This window comes from Anarhichas minor, unplaced genomic scaffold (genome assembly GCF_050575085.1).
Source record: "Anarhichas minor isolate MPS153535 unplaced genomic scaffold, ASM5057508v1 ptg000043l, whole genome shotgun sequence".
NCBI lineage: Eukaryota > Metazoa > Chordata > Actinopteri > Perciformes > Anarhichadidae > Anarhichas > Anarhichas minor.
The window spans coordinates 101,445-128,116 of NW_027466489.1; the positions used below are offsets into that span (position 1 = coordinate 101,445).

The 26,672-nt window shown below is 40.6% G+C and overlaps 4 protein-coding genes across 7 annotated transcripts; 2 read left to right on the forward strand and 2 right to left on the reverse strand.

The window, feature by feature from the left end:
• Positions 1-774: 774 nt before the first annotated feature.
• On the forward strand, positions 775-6,295 carry slc6a14 (solute carrier family 6 member 14). 2 transcript variants are annotated; one of them, XM_076110671.1, is made up of 15 exons: positions 775-840; positions 1,376-1,520; positions 1,611-1,742; positions 2,235-2,396; positions 2,671-2,809; positions 2,900-3,032; positions 4,105-4,245; positions 4,339-4,474; positions 4,570-4,662; positions 4,756-4,881; positions 4,986-5,104; positions 5,206-5,305; positions 5,407-5,516; positions 5,853-6,020; positions 6,140-6,295. In XM_076110671.1, exons 1-15 carry the CDS (start codon positions 775-777, stop codon positions 6,293-6,295), a joined length of 1,926 nt encoding a protein of 641 aa, XP_075966786.1. The 2 variants fall into 2 exon arrangements, with proteins under 2 accessions (XP_075966786.1, XP_075966787.1); XM_076110672.1 differs by having other exon boundaries at positions 2,695-2,809.
• A 3,646-nt stretch (positions 6,296-9,941) lies between these two features.
• LOC142970371 (acidic mammalian chitinase-like) lies at positions 9,942-12,657 on the forward strand. Its single transcript, XM_076110555.1, has 11 exons — positions 9,942-9,966; positions 10,113-10,142; positions 10,240-10,441; positions 10,564-10,620; positions 10,710-10,875; positions 11,157-11,281; positions 11,360-11,483; positions 11,568-11,750; positions 11,867-11,986; positions 12,081-12,244; positions 12,361-12,657. Exons 1-11 carry the CDS (start codon positions 9,942-9,944, stop codon positions 12,500-12,502), a joined length of 1,338 nt encoding a protein of 445 aa, XP_075966670.1. The 3' UTR covers positions 12,503-12,657.
• Positions 12,658-15,600: 2,943 nt separating this feature from the next.
• On the reverse strand, positions 15,601-18,227 carry LOC142970386 (acidic mammalian chitinase-like). Of its 2 annotated transcripts, none has more exons than XM_076110583.1 (11): positions 18,179-18,227; positions 18,003-18,032; positions 17,704-17,905; positions 17,525-17,581; positions 17,270-17,435; positions 16,864-16,988; positions 16,662-16,785; positions 16,395-16,577; positions 16,160-16,279; positions 15,926-16,064; positions 15,601-15,842 (listed from the first exon to the last, which is right to left on the reverse strand). In XM_076110583.1, exons 1-11 carry the CDS (start codon positions 18,201-18,203, stop codon positions 15,601-15,603), a joined length of 1,413 nt encoding a protein of 470 aa, XP_075966698.1. In that variant the 5' UTR covers positions 18,204-18,227. The 2 variants fall into 2 exon arrangements, with proteins under 2 accessions (XP_075966698.1, XP_075966697.1); XM_076110582.1 differs by having other exon boundaries at positions 15,929-16,064; positions 18,179-18,203.
• Positions 18,228-23,323: 5,096 nt separating this feature from the next.
• LOC142970384 (acidic mammalian chitinase-like) lies at positions 23,324-25,950 on the reverse strand. Of its 2 annotated transcripts, none has more exons than XM_076110579.1 (11): positions 25,902-25,950; positions 25,726-25,755; positions 25,427-25,628; positions 25,248-25,304; positions 24,993-25,158; positions 24,587-24,711; positions 24,385-24,508; positions 24,118-24,300; positions 23,883-24,002; positions 23,649-23,787; positions 23,324-23,565 (listed from the first exon to the last, which is right to left on the reverse strand). In XM_076110579.1, exons 1-11 carry the CDS (start codon positions 25,924-25,926, stop codon positions 23,324-23,326), a joined length of 1,413 nt encoding a protein of 470 aa, XP_075966694.1. In that variant the 5' UTR covers positions 25,927-25,950. The 2 variants fall into 2 exon arrangements, with proteins under 2 accessions (XP_075966694.1, XP_075966693.1); XM_076110578.1 differs by having other exon boundaries at positions 23,324-23,571; positions 23,643-23,787; positions 25,902-25,926.
• Between the last annotated feature and the right edge of the window lie 722 nt (positions 25,951-26,672).

A 26,672-nucleotide genomic window follows, 5' to 3' on the forward strand; every position in this document is an offset into this window, starting at 1 on the left:
ATTACAGGTTTCCAGTGGTTTGTCTATGACTATTACCATAAGTCTAATAGGTGTTGTAATCCATTGATTATTGTGTGAAGCAGGACTTTTTCAGTCATGTGATCTGACATGGTTGTGGTCATTATCAGGTGGTGATTACGAGTGACACAGATGTGCTTATGGTAACAGCGCAGTGATTATGTATAGATGTCACCAACCAAAATGAGATCTATCCATCATCAGTCATAAGGCTTTAGGGAGCAGCTGTTAAGATGTGGTTAGAATCCCTCACCTGAGTCACACACACACACACACACACACACACACACACACACACACACACACACACACACACACACACACTCTTTTGTCTATTTATCAATTCAGAGGATATAATGTTTTTATCACTCCTAACACAATCTGAGGTGAGCAGTCACATTCAGATAGTTCTATTTTTGCAGAATGATAATAGAGCGTCATAGGATATATCAGGGTCAGAAATACTGACATAATGCAGAAAGCCACACTCACCAGCTCTATATCACATTGAATGGGGATAGTTTAGTCGCTAATGTCATCCAGAGGAGAACTTCATTTACTAATGTGCATTAATCAATGATTCCAGTTTAAAAAGACTATTTGCACAAACACAACCAGCTCAGCAGTGTTGTGGGGGGAGTATACGGGTCAGGTGATTGGTTAAAAACATCACTCCACTGTCTGTCAGGGGGGCTTTAAACCAGCGCAACCCGACTGATTTGAATTACTTAACAGACGACAAGCAGGTGAAAGGACATGAGGAAATACAGCTGGAACAGTTTCAAGGATTTATTTTTCAGAAATCCTGCTGCCGTCGACCAGGTAGGATTGCAAACCTGTTTGACCAGACTTTCAGTTACATTGAACAAGACTGAGGAATTTGGAAATTGTTTGTATTTCTGATTAATAAGACAAATGTCAGTCAACTCAGGAACACAAAAATATTTTTCACTTAATTTGGTATTTAGAAAAATACCATGTTTTCTGTTTTAGTTTAGAAAATGCCTCATAATGGGGGGTGATAGAGCCAATTTCACTTTTTGACTGAACTGCAGGTTTTTCGTGCTGAAACCACAACAATCCAATCTTAACATTTCACAATGAAAACAGATTATATATGACAAGCCAAGATGATCAACAGTGAAATGGGTTTCAGCACACAGCTGAGACACACTGTCCTATGATATCTGTATTGTTGTCAAACATTATCATATCGCATTGCAGAAATTTGTATTGCGTCATTCTAAAATGTACTTTTCTCACTGCAGGTGTTTTTCTTAAGATTTGGTACAACATACAATATCTGAGCCATTTTACAACTTTTACCGCTTTAATAACTTATTTAACTTTTCAATAGGATCCACATGTGGATGATGGCGATGAGAATACTGAGCGTGGGAACTGGGCCAGCAAGAAGGAGTATATCCTCTCTACGATCGGGTATGCTGTTGGACTTGGAAATATCTGGAGATTTCCATATTTGGCCTACAAGAATGGAGGGGGTAAGTATTTCTTGTCTAATGCATTAGTGTTGGAAATCCTGTTTGATAGAATTACTGTTGATATTGTTTTTAATGCGTCTCTTTGAGCAGGAGCCTTTCTTATCCCCTACTTTGTGATGTTGGTGGTTGCTGGAATTCCCCTTTTCTTCCTGGAAAGCGCCTTTGGACAGTTTTGCAGCCAAGGTCCAATTAATATATGGAGATCAGTGCCAATCCTGCAGGGTAAGACTAACATTCACATTTTGTGAAAGATCACTCGGGTACATCTGAGAACAAAGATGTCAAACATGAGGAATTTAATGAGGCTGTTGGTTAATGATTGACTGTGGAAGCAAAAATGTGTCTTTTTTATGACTCTTGACTTCAGAGAAGCTTTTGGTTGTTTGATTTTAAGGCTTTGACCCTTTAAGGCCAACGCATAATCATCCAACCTAAAGGAAAAATATTAATTACAGCTTTAAACGAGCTATGGACACAACAGCGCTTGAAACTGTCCACCTGCAGCTTCTTCTCTGATGCAGCTTGATTTATCTCACATCTTCTGTTCAGTTCAGTTCATCAGGACTCTTTATGTGACTTTTGTTTTTAATCTATAATGGATGCAACTTAAAATGTAGTGAAGTACAAAACGAAAAAGAAAAATCCCCAATTTTTGTTACAGTAACGAGAGTACATTTTATTTGTTATTTATAATCCCCCTTTCTTCCTCTCCAGGTGTTGGCGTTGCCATGGTCATGGTGACGATAATAGTCTCAATTTATTACAACGTCATCATCGCTTACAGCCTGTACTACATGTTCGCCTCCTTCCAGTCTCCTCTGCCGTGGTCCAGCTGCCTCAGTTGGGCTGACAGCAACTGTAGCAACACTCCTATAGGTTTCTTTTTCATCTCCAATTCTTTGGTTGTATTGTGTGGCTCAAATCTGCCGTTTGTTGGAAGCTGATGTGTCATTCTCCTGAGGTAGCGGTGACATAAAAAGAATAATGACAAGATGACATATTGTGACATAAATGAAAGATTTAAAAGCATGCTAAAATAGAAACTGTAGTTTGAGCACTAGGGCTCTATGCGCTACTTCAGGTCAAAGCAAAAATATAAAATCATTTATTCATTCTAGAAAATGAATGCATGGAAATACTCACTACATAGACCTTTTCTGGTTTTCTTTTCTAGTGTACTGCAATGTAAGTGGTGTTTTAGTGGCCAACTTGACTCAGGAAAACAGCACTTGTCCTTCATCCAATATGATCACAGTTCCAGTGCAGAGTCCGAGTGAGCAGTACTGGGAGTAAGAATCACACACTCGAGCAACCAAAGCACAAATACACACACTTGTCATACTGCTGTGGCTGTAAAGTGAGACGTCTCTCCTCCTCAGTCACGTGGCTCTGCAGAGATCCAGTGGTCTGGATGAAACAGGACCAGTAGTTTGGCACTTGGCCCTCTGTCTGCTGCTGAGCTCCATGATTGTTGCAGCAGCGCTCATCAGAGGCATCAAGTCATCAGGCAAAGTAAGACAACATCCACCTCATAGCAAGTCCTTATCCGCAGTTCAACAGAAGGGCCAATGCATAGAGCCAATCAACCCACTGCAAAACTCAACCCAAATGTCCTTTATATATTTATCATTTGGGTTTCCTGCTATACAAAGCAAGGAAGCCTCTCACTCAGCTACATGCCAAAAAAAAGACTTGATCCATGCTCAGCTGTCATGTAGGCCTACATGAAGTATATTGTTTCAACCACTATCTGAATTTCCTATGTTGATGGACCAGTACCATATTTTAGGATATGTGCTTACTAGCTTTCATGTTGAGAGTTAAAGAATAAGATTGATACCACTTTCACGTCTGTGCGGTAACAATACATCAGTCAACCACCCGGCTAGCAGCTCTGTGGGGCTGTATAGACAAAGCAGTGCTTTGAGCTAAATGTTGGCATCAGCATGCTAATATGTTCACAATGCTAACATGCAGATGTTTGCAGGAATAATGTTTGCTATGTTTACAGTTCTAGTTTAGTGTGTTAGCATGCTAACATCTTCCAATCCACACTGAACACAAAGTACAGCTGAGGCTGATGGGAATGTTGTTGGATTTGTCATAAACCAACACGTGTTGGGCAAACTGAAATTTTGACTTGCTGGTGGCATTAGAGGAAATGATACACCGTTAGATCATTTAAAACAGGTACTGATAGCCAAGCTAGCTGTATCCTCCTTTAAGCCAGTCTTTATGCTAAGCTAAGCAGCTGCTGGTTGCAGCTATTCTTCATACAAACATGAGTTGATCCAATCCTCTCATCTTTACTTTCAACTACAAAGTGTTTTGCCCAAAATGTCAATCTATTCTGTAAACATGTACACATTTGTATGCAGGCTTTCGATAAAACTTGCTTGAGATAACAAGTGTAAGTGAAAGCTAGATGCAGAGAAGAAAAGACACAACATGGCAAACACCTTTACAATTTTAAGCCCTTATAAGTTTTACACTTTATCATTGAAACTCCCAGCAACAATGCAAGACAATATAAATTAATTATTTACTTTTTTGCAATTTTAACTGTTGGCTTTTGTCTCACCAGGTTGTGTATTTCACTGCTACTTTTCCTTATGTGGTGATACTGATCCTACTGATCAGAGGTGTGACACTAGAGGGAGCCAGAGATGGGATTGAGTTCTACATTGGTTCCCAATCCAATTTGACTAAACTGACAGAAGCACAGGTAGGGACGTAGGGACCCAACTATCCATACTTATCTGCAACGCAGTAGAGCAATCTAAGTATATTGATTTAAAGCATGACTGTGTGTTTTTAGGTCTGGAAAGATGCAGCAACTCAGACCTTCTACTCCCTCTCGATTGGCTGGGGTGGAGTCATGACTCTTGCTTCTTATAACAACTTCCACAATAATGTCTTCAAGGACGCATTTGTTGTAACCCTTACTAATGCTGGTAGGAGCACAGCTACTGTAACTACATTATTTAAGTTAAATTTATATAATTTCTATATTTATCTCATCTATTTAGCTATTTTCATGTTTTCCTAGGTACCAGTGTGCTTGCAGGCTTTGCCATATTTTCAATCTTGGGTCACATGGCTCACATCTACAAAATGCCTGTTGGAGAAGTGGTGAAGGAAGGTCAGACAGACACAAAATGTGGGCATCAGTTAATATAAAATTTGCAAGACTTTCAGGCAGCCTGTGATGTTATGTTTCTTTGTCTTTGTGCAGGATTTGGTCTGGCATTCATTGCATATCCAGATGCTCTGTCTAAGCTTCCTATTTCCCCTCTGTGGTCCATTTTGTTCTTCTTCATGCTTTTGACGGTGGGTCTGGACTCCCAGTTTGCAGGAATAGGTGAGATATTCAGTTGTCATTCACACTTAACATTAAGACCTTTGCTGTTGAATTAATACCATTGATAGAATGCTGGATCCTGAAATCTCTCTGTCATTTATTAGAGGTGATCACCACCTGCCTACTCGATTCCTTCCCTAAAATATTCAAATCCAAACGAGCTTTATTGACTATTACGACGTCTTCCATCCTCTACCTGCTGGGACTGCCATGTGTCACAAGGGTAAGTCTGCCTTAGTGTAACTTAATGTAACTGTTGTCTGACATAGGCCTAGTTAACTCAGCTTGTGTGTGTGTGTGCGTGTGCGTGTGTGTCTGAGACAGGCTGGAATATACTGGGTGACTCTAATCGACCAGTTTGCTGCCAGCTGGGTGCTGCTATGTTTGGTTCTCTTGGAGATCATTGGTGTCTGCTACATATATGGTAAATATGATAACTGAAGATATGTGCACATAAAACTGACAGAGAGCCTTAAAGTCCAGCTGTGTACATTCAGGCCAATGTATTCTTCCGATGCATTACAGGAGGGAACCGTTTTATCAAAGACATTGAGATGATGATTGGAAAAAAGAGCTTCACTTTCTGGCTATGGTGGAGAGCATGTTGGTTCTTCATCTGTCCCTGCGTCATAGTGGTGAGTCACACAATGCCCCTGATGCAGAAGATGGCGATCAATCACACGTTTGCTTCAATCCTCATCATATGTTTAAGGAATGTCATCAAATCGAGAATTATTATTGCTTCAACAGCTACTTAAAGATATTTTTTTTAAAAGGTGGTATAATTACGGCCAGCAGCCACTAAACTTGTGTTTCAAGATCTGAATTTCAGTTCATTTCAATTCATTTTAGATTTCATCTTTTTGTGTAAAAGAGTGAATAAATAAAACTGACCCTTGTCTAAAGTGGTTCCATAAATTCACATTCAAAGTTAGTTTTGATGAATGAAATCGTCTGCCTTTGTTGTGTAGGTGATCCTGATCTGGTCTCTGATGACCTTTACGCCACCGTCCTATGGAGGAGTCCCTTTCCCAGTCTGGGGTTTGGTTCTGGGCTGGTGCATTGCTGTATTTATGCTCCTCTGGGTCCCCGTCATCGCTGTGTATAAGTTCATAAGAGCCGAGGGAAGCCCCTGGAAGGTGCGTGTGTGTGTGTTACGATGTGATTTTTCTATGTTTTTCAAAGCATTGCATGTTGCACAGCTTGAAATTCTTTCCACGAATTCAAAGATATTATGCCAATCCCTCACTTTCCACAGCGTCTGAAGTCGTTGTGCTCCCCAGCTGAAGAATGGCATCCCTATCTGGACATCCATCGAGGAGAACGCTACTCACAAGACCGCTGCCGCCTGAGGATGAGCCTTAGAACCAAACCAGAAGTAAATGTGAATATAATCTCGAGCTCATGGCTCTGATGTGTGTTTTTATGTGTTTATGTTTTCTTCTCTTCAGTAAAGCAGTTTAATATGTGTATTGATGACATTCAGCTGCTAGATGTCGCACTCTAGCAGCCTCCCCCATTCCAGTGAATTCACTTCGCAACAAGTGGTTTCCAGTTCTGTCAATTTATATTGAAAGTTACATTAATTGATTGAGGCAGAGAGTGACTCAAATACAGAAAATTCGGTATATACAAACAAAATCAACAACTACAACCAACAGCCATAGTCCTTATAGCTTGTGTCCAGTTACCTAGCGTTACAGTTCCCTCAAACAATGTAGGCTACAACGAAGATCCGCATCAGAATGGAAAATAAGTAGAAATAAGCAAAACAACACCGCTTAGATGACATGCTAAACTTTACTAAGATTACCATTACGTTACATGAATGTTAAAACACCACCACACAAAGTAACTTAAATCTATATCTACTGAATCTCTGCAAATCATGTCAAACCCCAAATACACAACATATCTGTACTATAAGTAAAGATGCACACATTGACAGAACTGGAAACCACTTGTTGTGAAGTGAATTCACTGGAGCGGGGGAGGGAGAGTGCGACATCTAGCGGCTGAATGTTATCAATGTTATCAATAGCACATTTCATTGTATGCATCTATCAACAATATCGCTTACAGCGGCTTTGAAATCAGCCAATTGTTTTATTTAGTCAATGATCCATTCATTTGTATTCATCCCACTTTCTTTCATACAAAATGTTTAATGTTCTGTCAGTAGTGACTGTCTATGTCATGTACAGTTTCTTGTCAGTTAACTACGTATTTTTTGCTCCTCACCTGTGATATTCAACAATAAACAACTTCTCTTTCCATCTCTGATGTCAAGCTGTTTTAAAGGGACAAGAAAACATAATTTAACTAATTTCATAAATAAGATCTGTTATAAAAATAATTCAAGGTTTAGTCTCTTGGATTTTGCTAGATGGTCACCAGATGGCGCTCTTGACAGAATAACAAGAGGAGTCCTCTGGCACACAAAGGTTTGTACTATCAGCAGAAGAGTTTAAAAGGAAACGACAATGAACAATGTTAACTTACAGTCTACAAACAATGAAAGATATTTGATGAAGGTACATTGTCCAAATATATTTAACAGCATTCAGGTCTACGTGGCTGACTTTTAAGCTTTAATCTTCAAGCCACAAACAGTTAGTGCCTAAAAGCTGAAATTAGCCATTAGGTATGATAATGATGAGGTAGATGCCCTGAAACCCATCGAAAAATAAACACAAGAAACTTAACACAAACCTACACAGCAGTGGTTAAAAATAGTAAGTGAACCTTAAATTCACTGATGGCAGCAAAACTGTGAGGAGGCAGCTCCAAATTAAAGTAATGTGTCAGTCTGTCTACTTTTTCATGTGCACATGATTGAACTGTATGTGGGAGCTAAGCTTTGACTTAAGATGACTGGTTGAACAGACATACGTGTGAGCACATTCAAAGCACATGTAAGCCAGAAGCTGTATGTGTTCCCTCTAAATCACTGACATAATGGGTGTCGCGTATGTAACGTATCAGTATATCCATCAGAACTGAATACACATTTACATTTGCTTATCGTTTGTTGACACTGCTCTTACTCTGTCACAGCGTTCTTGTGAGTAGCGTTCACCTCCATGGATGTCCAGGTAGGGATGCCATTCCTCAGAGGGAGAACACAATGACTTCAGACGCTGTAGAAAGTATATTGTACTATTAGGAATAATGGGTGCACACTACTGCCTGAAATGTACAGAAGAAAATCTCAGCCTGCCTTAAATGCTTCCTGTATTATACAAGACAACATGCACACCGTCCAGGGGCTTTCCTGTGTCATTTTATACACAGCGACGACAGGGATCCAGATTAGGATGAACCCAATCATACACCAGTCCAGAGCCAAGCCCCAGTCTGGGTACTGGATCATTCCATAGGTGGGGGGCATTAAGGTTATGATAGACCAAACCAGGATCACCTCACAGCAGAGGTCTTCAACAGGGGTTCCGCGACCCCTAGGGGGTCCGCGGAGGTACTGCAGGGGGGCCGCGAAATTTGTGGTTGATTAGACAATTACATTTCTTTTTTTTTTTTTCTAAACATGAATCTGCCCATTATTTTAATAGATCAGTATTGTATGCAAGATAACAGGTATGTTTATGCATGGCAGTGGCACTAATAGGCCATCACTCATTTTCGTTTCCACATTTATGTTTAAAATGAAAACATAAATTTGAATAGCTTGTTTGCATGATTATCATGCAATTGACAGACAATGTTGATATTGGCATTGGTATCAGTTGACAAGGTATGTTTATGAATGGCAGTGGCACGGCCTCCCTACTCACTGTACCTTGCACATGTTTAAAGTAAAAACATGAATATATGAACCTGTGTATTATTTGAATAGCTTAGTATTGAATGCACAATAAAGAGATATTCATGGTACTAGGCCCAGTTTAATATAAAACACAATGTTATGCAATATATACTGTATAGTGGGGGGTTTGGGGGTCCTTGGCCTGAAAAAACGTTGAAGACCAAAAGAAGAAACAAAGAACAAAAGAGAGGTTGTACTCATAGGATGCAGGGGATGATCAAGAGCCAACATGCTCTCCACCACAGCCAGAAGTACAAGCTCTTCTTTCCACTCATCATCTCAATGTCTTTAATGAAACGGTTCCCTCCTGTAATGCATGAAAATAAAATGTCCAGACGGAAATAGCTCAACAACTCCTGGAAGGATTGCCAATAAATGTTGTGCAGACATTCATGCTATATGTTCTTGGTTCTTAGATGATGAATTTTATTGATTTTGATGATACTTCGTTAGGCACCAGCAGCAAGTCAAGGTTTGCACTTATTCAATGAAATATATCAACATCTACTTGAAGGATTGGCAGATAACTTTGTAGAGACATTCATGGTTTCATTCATCATTATCCAACACTTTGGTTTATGACCAAATTCCTTCAAAACTACTGACCTCAGCCTCAGTTGTACTATGTGTTTAGTGCTAATTAGCTAATGTTAGCACACTAGCATGCTAAACTAAATTGGTGAACATGGAAAGCATTATCTTTGTGACCATGTTAGCGTGCTGATGTGAGCATGTCTAAAGCTGATACGGCATGTAGCAAAGTACTTAAGGACAACTGAGTAAACATCAGTATCAAACAATTTATGTAAACGGAAAATGGAACACAAGTTATGCTGTCTAGTGTCTAATAACTATTTTGGTCATTTATAGATACTAGAAATACTCATAAACCATTGATGTATTCACAATACTGAAAAGCTTGGAGGAAATATGAAGCAAAGTGTAAACTTAAAAAACTGAAATTAAAATGCTTTTGGAGTGTCTTGCGCTTTTTGGCCAACAAAAATAACCTTGAACATGTTTAATTTAGTCGCATCATATCATTATCAAAAGGCACTTGAAGGTTATCAGTGCTTTCCACTCTGCTCTTGGCCGAAACGAATGAATGGGTTTGACTTTTGTATTTTGGTTAATAGGCAAACCATATCAAACAAATGTTACAGATAATGCTGATATGTGGAGGAACCCAGGAGTATAAAAGAGTCTGCTGGTCCTCAGTTCGTTGTACAGAAGCAACATGGGCAAGCTACTCATCTGCGTCGGTAAGCTGAGCTTCTTGCTCATAGAAACTTTGAAAACTTTCCACATTTTAACTTAGTTTCATCTTGTGCATAATGCAGATTGTTTCTCATTAATACTGAACCTGCCTCCTCCTTAACTTCTCTAATTCTGTCTCCTCGCTCTGCAGGACTGGCTCTCCTGCTGCATGTGCAGCTAGGTAACTATATCCTTCATGCATTCAGTGTTGGTGTGATATGTGTAGACGTATCTAAGTTTGTGACATAACGTAAGAGCAATTGTTCTATATGTTGCAGGATCATCCTACATCCTCTCCTGTTATTTCACTAACTGGGCACAGTACCGTCCTGGAGCAGGCAAGTATTTCCCCACCGACGTTGACCCATGTCTCTGTGACCACCTCATCTATGCCTTTGCTGGAATGGATGGCAACATGATCAAGACCTACGAGTGGAACGATGAGAAACACTACGGACAGTTCCAGGCCCTGAAGAACCAGTCAGTACACACATATTCATAGTGTGACTCCGGCACACATGAAAACACACATTAATACATCATTTATGCACACACACAGATTAAGTGTGAGAGGTTAAAGTAGATGTTGTTGCTGCTTGCAGGAACAGCAACCTGAAGACTCTGCTGGCCATCGGGGGATGGAACTTTGGTACTCAGAAGTAAGTCGTAATGACATGAGGATCAATACTCTCACCAACAGGAACTCGTTGCACACATAGAAGCTCTCTGACTGTCTTCCTGTATCCAGGTTCACAACTATGGTTTCCTCTGCTGCCAACCGTCAGACCTTCATCACCAGCGTGATCACGTTCCTGCGTCAGTACCAGTTTGATGGTCTGGATCTCGACTGGGAGTACCCTAGCACTCGTGGCTCCCCACCTCAGGATAAGGAGCGCTTCACCGTCTTGGTCCAGGTCGGTCATATTGCTATTCAATTTCTGGCTATAGACAAAGTCATGTTGTAGGTGGTCGTATATAAGCCAGCATTACTGTGGTTAAACACTGTATATAGGTTTCAACTTGTTAGGGGTTTGGCCACAAAATCTATCCAGAAGATTTCATCACTTTCTATTCAGTTATATGTTGAAAATATAGTAATCAAATGCAATTGAAATGTAAGTGAAATCTACAAAACCTTCTCAGTTTTAGAAAAAATGCAATCGTACAGCAACTGTAACTGTTTCTCTCCTTGTAGGAGTTGATGAGCGCCTTTGAGGCTGAGGGCAAGAAGACCGGCCGTCCCCGTCTGATGCTGACTGCTGCAGTCGCTGCTGGAAAGGGAACCATCGACTCTGGATACCAGATTGCCCAGATTGGAGCGTAAGTACATGAGCAGACACGTTGTGTAGAAGACAGCCATGACTAAACATTCAACCCTCATCATGTCTTGTTCACCAGTGTGCTTGACTACATCCACGTCATGTCCTACGACTTCCACGGTTCTTCGGAGCACAATGTCGGACAGAACAGCCCTCTGTACAAGAGCCCCGCTGACCAGGGCTCCATGATCTACTTCAATGTGGTGAGTGAGGGCTCCTGCTGTAAATGAATAACGATTAAACAACGTAACCGATGCTCACACTGGCCTGTACTCTCTCATATGTAGGACTATGCTATGAACTACTGGAAGAGCAATGGTGCCCCAGCTGAGAAACTGCTGGTTGGTTTCGCCACCTACGGCCACACCTTCCTCCTGGCTTCCTCTAACACTGCTGTGGGAGCTCCTGCTAGTGGACCCGGAGCTGCTGGACCTTTCACCCGTCAGACTGGCTTCTGGGCCTACTATGAGGTTTGTCCTTTTTTTCTGAATCAGTGTGTGCATGCATACATTATAAAACAGTATAACATATTATGTATGAATGTATTGTGTAGATCTCTAACTTTAAATCCCCCCCCCTCTATCAGATCTGCACTTTCCTGAAGCAAGGAGCCACTCAGGCTTGGGACGCTGCACAGTATGTGCCATATGCCTACAATCAGGGAACCTGGGTCGGATATGACAATGTTAAGAGCTTCCAGGCTAAGGTATGAAGTTGTATACAGTATTATTATTCCTGTCAAAAACAATTATGTGTTAAGGTTATTTAACACTCGATTTCACCTCTTTTTCGCTCTACAGATTCAGTGGTTGAAGCAGAGCGGTTTCGGTGGAGCCATGGTGTGGACTTTGGATCTGGACGACTTCAGTGGCACTTTCTGTGGCCAGGGAAAATACCCCCTGATCAACACCATCAAGAGCGGACTGGGAACTGGAGCTTGTACGCATAACACACATAACCTCTGGTAATAAACAGAAATAATGCTGTTTCTATCTTTTAAATGATTTAATGTCTCTCCCCAGCCTGCACTTCTCGTTCAGTCATACCCTCTGCGCCCTAGCCTGACGGTGGCGGCGGCAGCGGCGGTGGCAGCACAGGATCTGACTTCTGCGCTGGCAAGTCTAACGGACTCTTCCCTGATCCAACCAACAAGAACAACTTCTATGAGTGCAACCAGGGAGAAACCTACATCAAGCACTGTGCTGTCTCTGTTCCTACCTAAATAAATATCACATTTAAAGCAATTTCAGATCTCCAATGGTTTTGTGTCTTGTGCATGTTTCTCAACAGTAAAATCATAAAACCTCAAAACCTTTTGAGGCAGAATGAAGTTATTCAATGTAGAACAACTTTGATCATCAAATGAAATATGTTAATTCATCTATTCACTCCTTAATAGCACAGAGCACTACAGAAAAGAAGTGGACTGTGTATATAACAAGTAAAGGCAAACATTAATTGTCGCTGCAGATAAAACCAGACAGTTCAGCATAAAAGCAGTAAAAAATATAGCAGAAAGACAAAGCCAACAACAGAGGTTAGAACAAGTGCAGATTCCCTTTAAAACACACACACACACCAATAAGTTTGCTATAATTTGTAAACAGAAATACTGTCTCAATATATCGTCCTTACTTTATTACCCTGTGGAATTAATAGAAATAACATCAATTAAAATGGAAGAAAAATAAAAAATAAAAAACAACAGGAAATAGCACCTTCTTTTAAAACTCAAAAACCCTGGGTCGTATGAATACATACTTGCAACTAATGTCTGTAATATATTCTTAATTCCTACCAACCATATCAGTTTTCACCATAGAAATGGAATAGGAGTTTATCTCCAGCCATACACTCATATAGAGATATATGCTCAGTATTTTGTAAAGCACTTTGTAAACTCTGTTTTTAAAGGTGTTATATAAATAAAGTTATTGTTATTATTATTAGCTCAAATGCTAAAGGGTAGCATGTTTGTGCTAGTCAACAAAAAGTGACTATATACACGCGAGGCCACGTGGACAGGTTGTACTGGGACAGAGAGGCTGAGTGGACCAGTTATGTAATGCTTTAAGAGTAAAGTTGAACCTGAACCAGGATGTGGAGGACTTCGCCATGCCGTTCAGATAGGTGAGTACAACAACCGACAACAACACGCTGCTGAAGCCTCTAGATGAGAACATCAACAACCACTTAGTTGCTCAGTAACTTACTTGCGTGTGCAAGAACTGTGCAGTCTCTACTTTTCTGTAATATGTGTGCTAAGTGTCTGCAGCCGCCCTGGAGTTTCTATTGTGCACATGTCCACGTTGTCTGCTTTGGTGATGTTTTATTTTAAATAATTTCCAGCCAGCAGTGATCACAGCTCCTTTTATTTGCTATCGATGATTTTTGTTTAATTGTCCGAGTTTTGTCTCTTTCTTCGTTAATCCTCGTGAAGCTACACTGCAGTAGTTGTATATTTTTAATTGATAATCAGTTGTTTGCACAAACTGCAGAGCGCCCGTTTGGACATAAGGGGTCTTTGTTGCTGATGCTGTTCCTCCTATAAGTTGACATTCAATGCAAACAGTTATCAGTTCACAAACTGCAGATAAGGACTTGCTATGAGGTGGATGTTGTCTTACTTTGCCTGATGACTTGATGCCTCTGATGAGCTCAGCAGCAACAATCATGGAGCTCAGCAGCAGACAGAGGGCCAAGTGCCAAACTACATGGTCCTATTTCATCCAGACCACTGGATCTCTGCAGAGCCACGTGAGCCACTGAAAAGTGAAGCCAATGTGTAAGTGTCTTAAACTTGCATTCTTGCCAAGAATGGCAAACAGGGGGCAACTCCTCTGGTTGCAAAAGAAGACGGTACAGAAGTCCTTGAGGAAATGACCCTGATTCTTACTTTATTCATTACATCAGTAAACATTGTAAACATGAGTTTATGGCCTCAGTTGCTAGTTTCAAGTCTTCAATACAGCATCGTGTTCATTTAGTAAGTTATGGTCCCATTTAGATTGAAATAGGTGATAAAGCAGTGTATGATTTCGGGCGTGGCTATCATGTGATTGACATGTTGCGACCACGGCATTGTCTGGGTGTGATGTGACTACGTCTACTTCTTATAGTCTATGGGCAGACGTTCATAATAGCTAAGTTGTAATGCTAGAGCGATGTGAGAACAGCTTTACCACATTTAGCTATATCTGATCGATATGGCATTTAAATATACATTTCTTATTCCCTAGCTTATTATGTTTATCTCTGAAACTCTGAAACTAATTTGGCTTTGCCTTGTAAAACATGATGGCAATTTAATGCCCCTAAAAATCTGATGTATTACTGTTTTATCCCTGCAAACAAAAACAGATACATCTTGCATCACTAAGAAAATCATAATTTAGCAGAAGTTCTGCAAAAAAATGTAAACTCTTAAAATTCTAGAAGACCAAAATGTCCCTGTGTCTGCAGAATTCCTTCATTTGTGATCAAGATAGAAAATCAAGCAAGTGAATTATATCATTTCCCAAACAAATAATCTACATCATTGATGACCTATTCCTTATTGCATGCTGCTTGCATAATTGTAAACCTGGTTTTGTGTCCTTTGTTTTGGAATAAGTTACAGAAAGCTGAATGAAGCTGCTGGTGCTTACACTGTTTTGATAACGGTCACTGTGATAATGACCTCCAGTATGTGAGAGTATGAAAAAACATTCCTCCTACTTTTAAACTGTAATCATCTGCTAACGTGTAACAAACTCATCAACAGTTGTTTTTGTTTTTTACTTCTACAATACCAACTCAGAATTATTCAGAGTAAAGTAAATGCATGTGTTACTGAAATGCCAGTTATCATATCTGTGTAATTTGAGTTTGATAGAAGTAAAACCAGAATCTAAAATATTTCTAAATGTTGCTCAAAAAATAGCTTATTTGATTATCTATGAGTGTATGGATGGAGATAAATTCATTGTTTTTCACATTTTTTAGGTTTACTTATGTGTTGACATATGTGAAAAAAATAGAATAGAAGTAGAACAGACATTCCCATTCAAATGAACACAGCAGGATGTTCAGAGCGGCGGCCATTTTATGTGTACCATTGCCATTTCAACCGTTGCAAGCCAACTTCCATACAAACTGACTTACAGCAAGTCACAGACCCACTGAAGACACAAAACCATTGGAGATCTGAAATTGCTTTAAATGTGATATTTATTTAGGTAGGAACAGAGACAGGTGTTACAGAGCTGTTCTTGAATGGGCCTTAGTTGGATGGTCTTATGTTACATGATAGTTGACCCAGCTCCGAACTTAAGAACTTGTTTAAGGCCAGTTGCAGCACTTGCAGCTATCATCGAACACCAGGCCGACAGCACAGTGCTTGATGTAGGTTTTTCCCTGGTTGCACTCATAGAAGTTGTTCTTGTTGGTTGGATCAGGGAAGAGTCCGTCAGACTTGTCAGCGCAGAAGCCAGATCCTGTGCTGCCACCGCCGCTGCCGCCACCGTCAGGCTGGGGCACAGAGGGTATGACTGGAGGCAGGGGGCCAGGACCAGAAGTGCAGCCTGGGGAGAGACATTGAATCATTTAAAAGATAGAAACAGCATTATTTCTGTTTATTACCAGAGGTTATGTGTGTTATGCGTACAACCTCCAGTTCCCAGTCCGCTCTTGATGGTGTTGATCAGGGGGTATTTTCCCTGGCCACAGAAAGTGCCACTGAAGTCGTCCAGATCCAAAGTCCACACCATGGCTCCACCGAAACCGCTCTGCTTCAACCACTGAATCTGTAGAGCGAAAAAGAGGTGAAATCGAGTGTTAAATAACCTTAACACATAATTGTTTTTTGACAGGAATAATAATACTGTATACAACTTCATACCTTAGCCTGGAAGCTCTTAACATTGTCATATCCGACCCAGGTTCCCTGATTGTAGGCATATGGCACATACTGTGCGGCGTCCCAAGCCTGAGTGGCTCCTTGCTTCAGGAAAGTGCAGATCTGATAGAGGGGGGGGATTTAAAGTTAGAGATCTACACAATACATTCATACATAATATGTTATATTGTTTTATAATGTATGCATGCACACACTGATTCAGAAAAAAAGGACAAACCTCATAGTAGGCCCAGAAGCCAGTCTGACGGGTGAAAGGTCCAGCAGCTCCGGGTCCACTAGCAGGAGCTCCCACAGCAGTGTTAGAGGAAGCCAGGAGGAAGGTGTGGCCGTAGGTGGCGAAACCAACCAGCAGTTTCTCAGCTGGGGCACCATTGCTCTTCCAGTAGTTCATAGCATAGTCCTACATATGAGAGAGTACAGGCCAGTGTGAGCATCGGTTACGTTGTTTAATCGTTATTCATTTACAGCAGGAGCCCTCACTCACCACATTGAAGTAGATCATGGAGCCCTGGTCAGCGGGGCTCTTGTACAGAGGGCTGTTCTGTCCGACATTGTGCTCCCAAGAACCGTGGAAGTCGTAGGACATGACGTGGATGTAGTCAAGCACACTGGTGAACAAGACATGATGAGGGTTGAATGTTTAGTCATGGCTGTCTTCTACACAACGTGTCTGCTCATGTACTTACGCTCCAATCTGGGCAATCTGGTATCCAGAGTCGATGGTTCCCTTTCCAGCAGCGACTGCAGCAGTCAGCATCAGACGGGGACGGCCGGTCTTCTTGCCCTCAGCCTCAAAGGCGCTCATCAACTCCTACAAGGAGAGAAACAGTTACAGTTGCTGTACGATTGCATTTTTTCGAAAACTGAGAAGGTTTTGTAGATTTCACTTACATTTCAATTGCATCTGATTACTATATTTTCAACATATAACTTAATAGAAAGTGATGAAATCTTCTGGATAGATTTTGTGGCCAAACCCCTAACAAGTTGAAACCTATATACAGTGTTTAACCACAGTAATGCTGGCTTATATACGACCACCTACAACATGACTTTGTCTATAGCCAGAAATTGAATAGCAATATGACCGACCTGGACCAAGACGGTGAAGCGCTCCTTATCCTGAGGTGGGGAGCCACGAGTGCTAGGGTACTCCCAGTCGAGATCCAGACCATCAAACTGGTACTGACGCAGGAACGTGATCACGCTGGTGATGAAGGTCCGACGGTTGGCAGCAGAGGAAACCATAGTTGTGAACCTGGAGACAGGAAGACAGTCAGAGAGCTTCTATGTGTGCAACGAGTTCCTGTTGGTGAGAGTATTGATCCTCATGTCATTACGACTTACTTCTGAGTACCAAAGTTCCATCCCCCGATGGCCAGCAGAGTCTTCAGGTTGCTGTTCCTGCAAGCAGCAACAACATCTACTTTAACCTCTCACACTTAATCTGTGTGTGTGCATAAATGATGTATTAATGTGTGTTTTCATGTGTGCCGGAGTCACACTATGAATATGTGTGTACTGACTGGTTCTTCAGGGCCTGGAACTGTCCGTAGTGTTTCTCATCGTTCCACTCGTAGGTCTTGATCATGTTGCCATCCATTCCAGAAAAGGCATAGATGAGGTGGTCACAGAGACATGGGTCAACGTCGGTGGGGAAATACTTGCCTGCTCCAGGACGGTACTGTGCCCAGTTAGTGAAATAACAGGAGAGGATGTAGGATGATCCTGCAACATATAGAACAATTGCTCTTACGTTATGTCACAAACTTAGATACGTCTACACATATCACACCAACACTGAATGCATGAAGGATATAGTTACCTAGCTGCACATGCAGCAGGAGAGCCAGTCCTGCAGAGCGAGGAGACAGAATTAGAGAAGTTAAGGAGGAGGCAGGTTCAGTATTAATGAGAAACAATCTGCATTATGCACAAGATGAAACTAACTTAAAATGTGCAAAGTTTTCAAAGTTTCTATGAGCAAGAAGCTCAGCTTACCGACGCAGATGAGTAGCTTGCCCATGTTGCTTCTGTACAACGAACTGAGGACCAGCAGACTCTTTTATACTCCTGGGTTCCTCCACATATCAGCATTATCTGTAACATTTGTTTGATATGGTTTGCCTATTAACCAAAATACAAAAGTCAAACCCATTCATTCGTTTCGGCCAAGAGCAGAGTGGAAAGCACTGATAACCTTCAAGTGCCTTTTGATAATGATATGATGCGACTAAATTAAACATGTTCAAGGTTATTTTTGTTGGCCAAAAAGCGCAGGACACTCCAAAAGCATTTTAATTTAAGTTTTTTAAGTTTACACTTTGCTTCATATTTCCTCCAAGCTTTTCAGTATTGTGAATACATCAATGGTTTATGAGTAGTTATAGTATCTATAAATGACCAAAATAGTTATTAGACACTAGACAGCATAACTTGTGTTCCATTTTCCGTTTACATAAATTGTTTGATACTGATGTTTACTCAGTTGTCCTTAAGTACTTTGCTACATGCCGTATCAGCTTTAGACATGCTCACATCAGCACGCTAACATGGTCAAAAAGACGACGCTTTCCATGTTCACCAATTTAGTTTAGCATGCTCGTGTGCTAACATTTGCTAATTAGCACTAAACACATAGTACAACTGAGGCTGAGGTCAGTAGTTTTGAAGGAATTTGGTCATAAACCAAAGTGTTGGATAATGATGAATGAAACCATGAATGTCTCTACAAAGTGATCTGCCAATCCTTCAAGTAGATGTTGATATATTTCATTGAATAAGTGCAAACCTTGACTTGCTGCTGGTGCCTAACGAAAAGTTAGAGTATCATCAAAATCAATACAATTCATCATCTAAGAACCAAGAACATATAGCATGAATGTCTGCACAACATTTATTGGCAATCCTTCCAGGAGTTGTTGAGCTATTTCCGTCTGGACATTTTATTTTCATGCATTACAGGAGGGAACCGTTTCATTAAAGACATTGAGATGATGAGTGGAAAGAAGAGCTTGTACTTCTGGCTGTGGTGGAGAGCATGTTGGCTCTTGATCATCCCCTGCATCCTATGAGTACAACCTCTCTTTTGTTCTTTATCCTTTATATTGTACTTTAGACTTTAACAGACACCTATTGTTACTTTAAACTCCCACATCACAAGGTACCTTTTGTAGGATCTACTGTATACCGATGTAGGCCTGTATGTTTTAGTTTGTTTTGTAGTACCGGTAATCTGGAACTTTATTTTAAGTAGAAGTACAAGATTTACTTTGAAAATGTAGTGTAATACAATAACTGCCATTGCTGCAGTGGGAATAACAGAGGAAGACAGAACAGCGCACTCTAGAATCCTGTCGTGGAACTGGTGACATGCTTCACATGCATCTTTAAATAGACTATCTGGTTTATACTGTAACGGTCTGTGCTATCGTTTTTTCTCTCTTTTGTCTCTCTTTGTAAAACAAGTTGTAACTATTGTTTTGCAAAGTGCTCCATAAAATGATTTTATTTACTTAATAACGTCTGTCGTCAATTGGAGAAATATGCTGTAATCAGAGACATGGGCAGAGATTCAGATGCTCATCACTAACATTACACACATGGGATCTTAGCAAATTCAGCAAAACCAATTGCTGAATGCAAATTACATGGACTATTTTGTAATTAGTAACGTAATCCAGTTGATTACAAATTTCTTTGTCTAACCTGAATACTTTTGGCTTCAAAAACAAACAGTGAAAATATTGCAACTGATACTAAAGACAATAGACGCAGCCACAACAAATTGAGTTCTACACATTTTCTCTTTAAATATCTCAAAACATTTTCAATGCAAATAAAATACATTTTGCATATTCAGTATTTACAATTGGTCAAATCAAATTACCCTTATAACAACAACACTGGCACAAACTACAGGTATACTGTGTAATGTAGTCTATGTTGCTGTTGTCTTTTAATCAATGTCCACATTGAGGACTTTGCTCTTGTAACACTTACTCAAAATGTTCATCTTCCATTTTCAATGTAAATAAAAAGGAATAAAACTCCATTATCCATAAATCATCATTAAAAAGCTAATAAGTCACCATTAACAAAACTGGCAACCTGAGAGGAGTAACTTACTTTGATGTGCAGTAAAATATATTTGCTTTAGAATTGGTCAAATCAAACTACCCTTACAAAAACATGCTGACAGAAACGTATATTTTAAAGATGAAAGGAAAATGTAATAAATGAATCCTTGACAGTGTAATTATGAATCGATTGCACATTTTTTCAAATGTAATCTGGGCTGATTACAGTTACTTATTCTTTTGTAATCTGATTAAGTAATCTTGATTACATGTAATCTGTTACTATCCAACCCTGAATAGATGTTATGTTCACCAATACTATGATATAATATGTTCTTTGATGTTAAGGTGATGCTGGTTTGGTCTTTCATAACCTTAATGCCCCCCACCTATGGAATGATCCAGTACCCAGACTGGGGCTTGGCTCTGGACTGGTGTATGATTGGGTTCATCCTAATCTGGATCCCTGTCGTCGCTGTGTATAAAATGACACAGGAAAGCCCCTGGACGGTGTGCATGTTGTCTTGTATAATACAGGAAGCATTTAAGGCAGGCTGAGATTTTCTTCTGTTCATTTCAGGCAGTAGTGTGCACCCATTATTCCTAATAGTACAATATACTTTCTACAGCGTCTGAAGTCATTGTGTTCTCCCTCTGAGGAATGGCATCCCTACCTGGACATCCATGGAGGTGAACGCTACTCACAAGAACGCTGTGACAGAGTAAGAGCAGTGTCAACAAACGATAAGCAAATGTAAATGTGTATTCAGTTCTGAAGGATATACTGATACGTTACATACGCGACACCCATTATGTCAGTGATTTAGAGGGAACACATACAGCTTCTGGCTTACATGTGCTTTGAATGTGCTCACACGTATGTCTGTTCAACCAGTCATCTTAAGTCAAAGCTTAGCTCCCACATACAGTTCAATCATGTGCACATGAAAAAACAGACAGACTGACACATTACTTTAATTTGGAGCTGCCTCCTCACAGTTTTGCTGCCATCGGTGAATTTAAGGTTCACTTACTATTTTTAACCACTGCTGTGTAGGTTTGTGTTTAGTTTCTTGTCTTTCTTTTTCTATGGGTTTCAGGGCATCTACCTCATCATTATCATACCTAATGGCTAATTTCAGCTTTTAGGCACTAACTGTTTATGGCTTGAAGATTGAAATGCTTAAAAGTCAGCCACGTAGACCTGAATGCTGTTAAATATATTTCAATCAGGAGAGACTTGTTTTATAATTTAACAATGATTTATTATACAAGCGTCAAATATGAAAAGTGCAAAGTCTTTGGCGATTGGACTCCATCCTGAAGTATTATCACCGAGGGTAGGGATACTGAGGTCCAACAGGCCTAATCCCCCCTGGAGTCCAGACACTGGTGGTGGTGGTGAAAGGAGTTGTTGCCATCTGATGATGAATCAGGAGCCTGACTGTGATGCTGACTGGAGGCGACTGGGGTGGAGGCGGGTCGCATCTGCTTAATGCTGAAATGATAACTGGCAGCAGCAGAGAGGAGAACGCTTTAATGTTTGACAGCAACGATCTGATTGGCTGAAGGAAACTGTGTGACGAATCTGGTTGGTTACTTAAAAGTGCACACCCCCAATCAGCTGATAGAGTAATTACAAGGAGAGGAGAGACAGAGATTACGAGTGAATGTCTTCCTGACTGAACTTGCGCTTGAGCTACATTTGGCCAATGTACCTTCATCAAATGTCTTTCATTGTTTGTAGACTGTAAGTTAACATTGTTCATTGTCGTTTGCTTTTAAACTCTTCTGCTGATAGTACAAACCTTTGTGTGCCAAAGGACTCCTCTTGTTATTCTGTCAAGAGCGCCATCTGGTGACCATCTAGCAAAATTCAAGAGCCTAAACCTTGAATTATTTTCATAACAGATCTTATTCATGAAATTAGTTTAATTATGTTTCCTTGTCCCTTTAAATATACATTTCTTATTCCTTAGCTTATCATGTTTATCTGTGAATCTCTGAAACTAATTTGGCTTTGCCTTGTAAAACATGATGGCAATTTCATGCCCCTAAAAATCAGATGTATTACTGTTTTAACCCTGCAAACAAAAACAGATACATCTTGCATCACTAAGAAAATCATAATTTAGCAGAAGTTCTGTAAAAAAAAATGTAAACTCTTACAATTCTAGAAGACCAAAATGTCCCTGTGTCTGCAGAATTCCTTCATTTGTGATCAAGATAGAAAATCAAGCAAGTGAATTATATCATTTCCCAAACAAATAATCTACATCATTGATGACCTATTCCTTATTGCATGCTGCTTGCATAATTGTAAACCTGGTTTTGTGTCCTTTGTTTTGGAATAAGTTACAGAAAGCTGAATGAAGCTGCTGGTGCTTACACTGTTTTGATAACTGTCACTGTGATAATGACCTCCAGTATGTGAGAGTATGAAAAAACATTCCTCCTACTTTTAAACTGTAATCATCTGCTAACGTGTAACAAACTCATCAACAGTTGTTTTTGTTTTTTACTTCTATGAAACAATACCAACTCAGAATTATTCAGAGTAAAGTAAATGCATGTGTTACTGAAATGCCAGTTATCATATCTGTGTAATTTGAGTTTGATAGAAGTAAAACCAGAATCTAAAATATTTCTAAATGTTGCTCAAAAAATAGCTTATTTGATTATCTATGAGTGTATGGATGGAGATAAATTCATTGTTTTTCACATTTTTTATGTTTAGTTATGTGTTGACATATGTGAAAAAAATAGAATAGAAGTAGAACAGACATTCCCATTCAAATGAACACAGCAGGATGTTCAGAGCGGCGGCCATTTTATGTGTACCATTGCCATTTCAACCGTTGCAAGCCAACTTCCATACAAACTGACTTACAGCAAGTCACAGACCCACTGAAGACACAAAACCATTGGAGATCTGAAATTGCTTTAAATGTGATATTTATTTAGGTAGGAACAGAGACAGGTGTTACAGAGCTGTTCTTGAATGGGCCTTAGTTGGATGGTCTTATGTTACATGATAGTTGACCCAGCTCCGAACTTAAGAACTTGTTTAAGGCCAGTTGCAGCACTTGCAGCTATCATCGAACACCAGGCCGACAGCACAGTGCTTGATGTAGGTTTTTCCCTGGTTGCACTCATAGAAGTTGTTCTTGTTGGTTGGATCAGGGAAGAGTCCGTCAGACTTGTCAGCGCAGAAGCCAGATCCTGTGCTGCCACCGCCGCTGCCGCCACCGTCAGGCTGGGGCACAGAGGGTATGACTGGAGGCAGGGGGCCAGGACCAGAAGTGCAGGCTGGGGAGAGACATTGAATCATTTAATAGATAGAAACAGCATTATTTCTGTTTATTACCAGAGGTTATGTGTGTTATGCGTACAACCTCCAGTTCCCAGTCCGCTCTTGATGGTGTTGATCAGGGGGTATTTTCCCTGGCCACAGAAAGTGCCACTGAAGTCGTCCAGATCCAAAGTCCACACCATGGCTCCACCGAAACCGCTCTGCTTCAACCACTGAATCTGTAGAGCGAAAAAGAGGTGAAATCGAGTGTTAAATAACCTTAACACATAATTGTTTTTTGACAGGAATAATAATACTGTATACAACTTCATACCTTAGCCTGGAAGCTCTTAACATTGTCATATCCGACCCAGGTTCCCTGATTGTAGGCATATGGCACATACTGTGCAGCGTCCCAAGCCTGAGTGGCTCCTTGCTTCAGGAAAGTGCAGATCTGATAGAGGGGGGGGATTTAAAGTTAGAGATCTACACAATACATTCATACATAATATGTTATACTGTTTTATAATGTATGCATGCACACACTGATTCAGAAAAAAAGGACAAACCTCATAGTAGGCCCAGAAGCCAGTCTGACGGGTGATAGGTCCAGCAGCTCCGGGTCCACTAGCAGGAGCTCCCACAGCAGTGTTAGAGGAAGCCAAGAGGAAGGTGTGGCCGTAGGTGGCGAAACCAACCAGCAGTTTCTCAGCTGGGGCACCATTGCTCTTCCAGTAGTTCATAGCATAGTCCTACATATGAGAGAGTACAGGCCAGTGTGAGCATCGGTTACGTTGTTTAATCGTTATTCATTTACAGCAGGAGCCCTCACTCACCACATTGAAGTAGATCATGGAGCCCTGGTCAGCGGGGCTCTTGTACAGAGGGCTGTTCTGTCCGACATTGTGCTCCCAAGAACCGTGGAAGTCGTAGGACATGACGTGGATGTAGTCAAGCACACTGGTGAACAAGACATGATGAGGGTTGAATGTTTAGTCATGGCTGTCTTCTACACAACGTGTCTGCTCATGTACTTACGCTCCAATCTGGGCAATCTGGTATCCAGAGTCGATGGTTCCCTTTCCAGCAGCGACTGCAGCAGTCAGCATCAGACGGGGACGGCCGGTCTTCTTGCCCTCAGCCTCAAAGGCGCTCATCAACTCCTACAAGGAGAGAAACAGTTACAGTTGCTGTACGATTGCATTTTTTCGAAAACTGAGAAGGTTTTGTAGATTTCACTTACATTTCAATTGCATCTGATTACTATATTTTCAACATATAACTTAATAGAAAGTGATGAAATCTTCTGGATAGATTTTGTGGCCAAACCCCTAACAAGTTGAAACCTATATACAGTGTTTAACCACAGTAATGCTGGCTTATATACGACCACCTACAACATGACTTTGTCTATAGCCAGAAATTGAATAGCAATATGACCGACCTGGACCAAGACGGTGAAGCGCTCCTTATCCTGAGGTGGGGAGCCACGAGTGCTAGGGTACTCCCAGTCGAGATCCAGACCATCAAACTGGTACTGACGCAGGAACGTGATCACGCTGGTGATGAAGGTCCGACGGTTGGCAGCAGAGGAAACCATAGTTGTGAACCTGGAGACAGGAAGACAGTCAGAGAGCTTCTATGTGTGCAACGAGTTCCTGTTGGTGAGAGTATTGATCCTCATGTCATTACGACTTACTTCTGAGTACCAAAGTTCCATCCCCCGATGGCCAGCAGAGTCTTCAGGTTGCTGTTCCTGCAAGCAGCAACAACATCTACTTTAACCTCTCACACTTAATCTGTGTGTGTGCATAAATGATGTATTAATGTGTGTTTTCATGTGTGCCGGAGTCACACTATGAATATGTGTGTACTGACTGGTTCTTCAGGGCCTGGAACTGTCCGTAGTGTTTCTCATCGTTCCACTCGTAGGTCTTGATCATGTTGCCATCCATTCCAGCAAAGGCATAGATGAGGTGGTCACAGAGACATGGGTCAACGTCGGTGGGGAAATACTTGCCTGCTCCAGGACGGTACTGTGCCCAGTTAGTGAAATAACAGGAGAGGATGTAGGATGATCCTGCAACATATAGAACAATTGCTCTTACGTTATGTCACAAACTTAGATACGTCTACACATATCACACCAACACTGAATGCATGAAGGATATAGTTACCTAGCTGCACATGCAGCAGGAGAGCCAGTCCTGCAGAGCGAGGAGACAGAATTAGAGAAGTTAAGGAGGAGGCAGGTTCAGTATTAATGAGAAACAATCTGCATTATGCACAAGATGAAACTAACTTAAAATGTGCAAAGTTTTCAAAGTTTCTATGAGCAAGAAGCTCAGCTTACCGACGCAGATGAGTAGCTTGCCCATGTTGCTTCTGTACAACGAACTGAGGACCAGCAGACTCTTTTATACTCCTGGGTTCCTCCACATATCAGCATTATCTGTAACATTTGTTTGATATGGTTTGCCTATTAACCAAAATACAAAAGTCAAACCCATTCATTCGTTTCGGCCAAGAGCAGAGTGGAAAGCACTGATAACCTTCAAGTGCCTTTTGATAATGATATGATGCGACTAAATTAAACATGTTCAAGGTTATTTTTGTTGGCCAAAAAGCGCAGGACACTCCAAAAGCATTTTAATTTAAGTTTTTTAAGTTTACACTTTGCTTCATATTTCCTCCAAGCTTTTCAGTATTGTGAATACATCAATGGTTTATGAGTAGTTATAGTATCTATAAATGACCAAAATAGTTATTAGACACTAGACAGCATAACTTGTGTTCCATTTTCCGTTTACATAAATTGTTTGATACTGATGTTTACTCAGTTGTCCTTAAGTACTTTGCTACATGCCGTATCAGCTTTAGACATGCTCACATCAGCACGCTAACATGGTCAAAAAGACGACGCTTTCCATGTTCACCAATTTAGTTTAGCATGCTCGTGTGCTAACATTTGCTAATTAGCACTAAACACATAGTACAACTGAGGCTGAGGTCAGTAGTTTTGAAGGAATTTGGTCATAAACCAAAGTGTTGGATAATGATGAATGAAACCATGAATGTCTCTACAAAGTGATCTGCCAATCCTTCAAGTAGATGTTGATATATT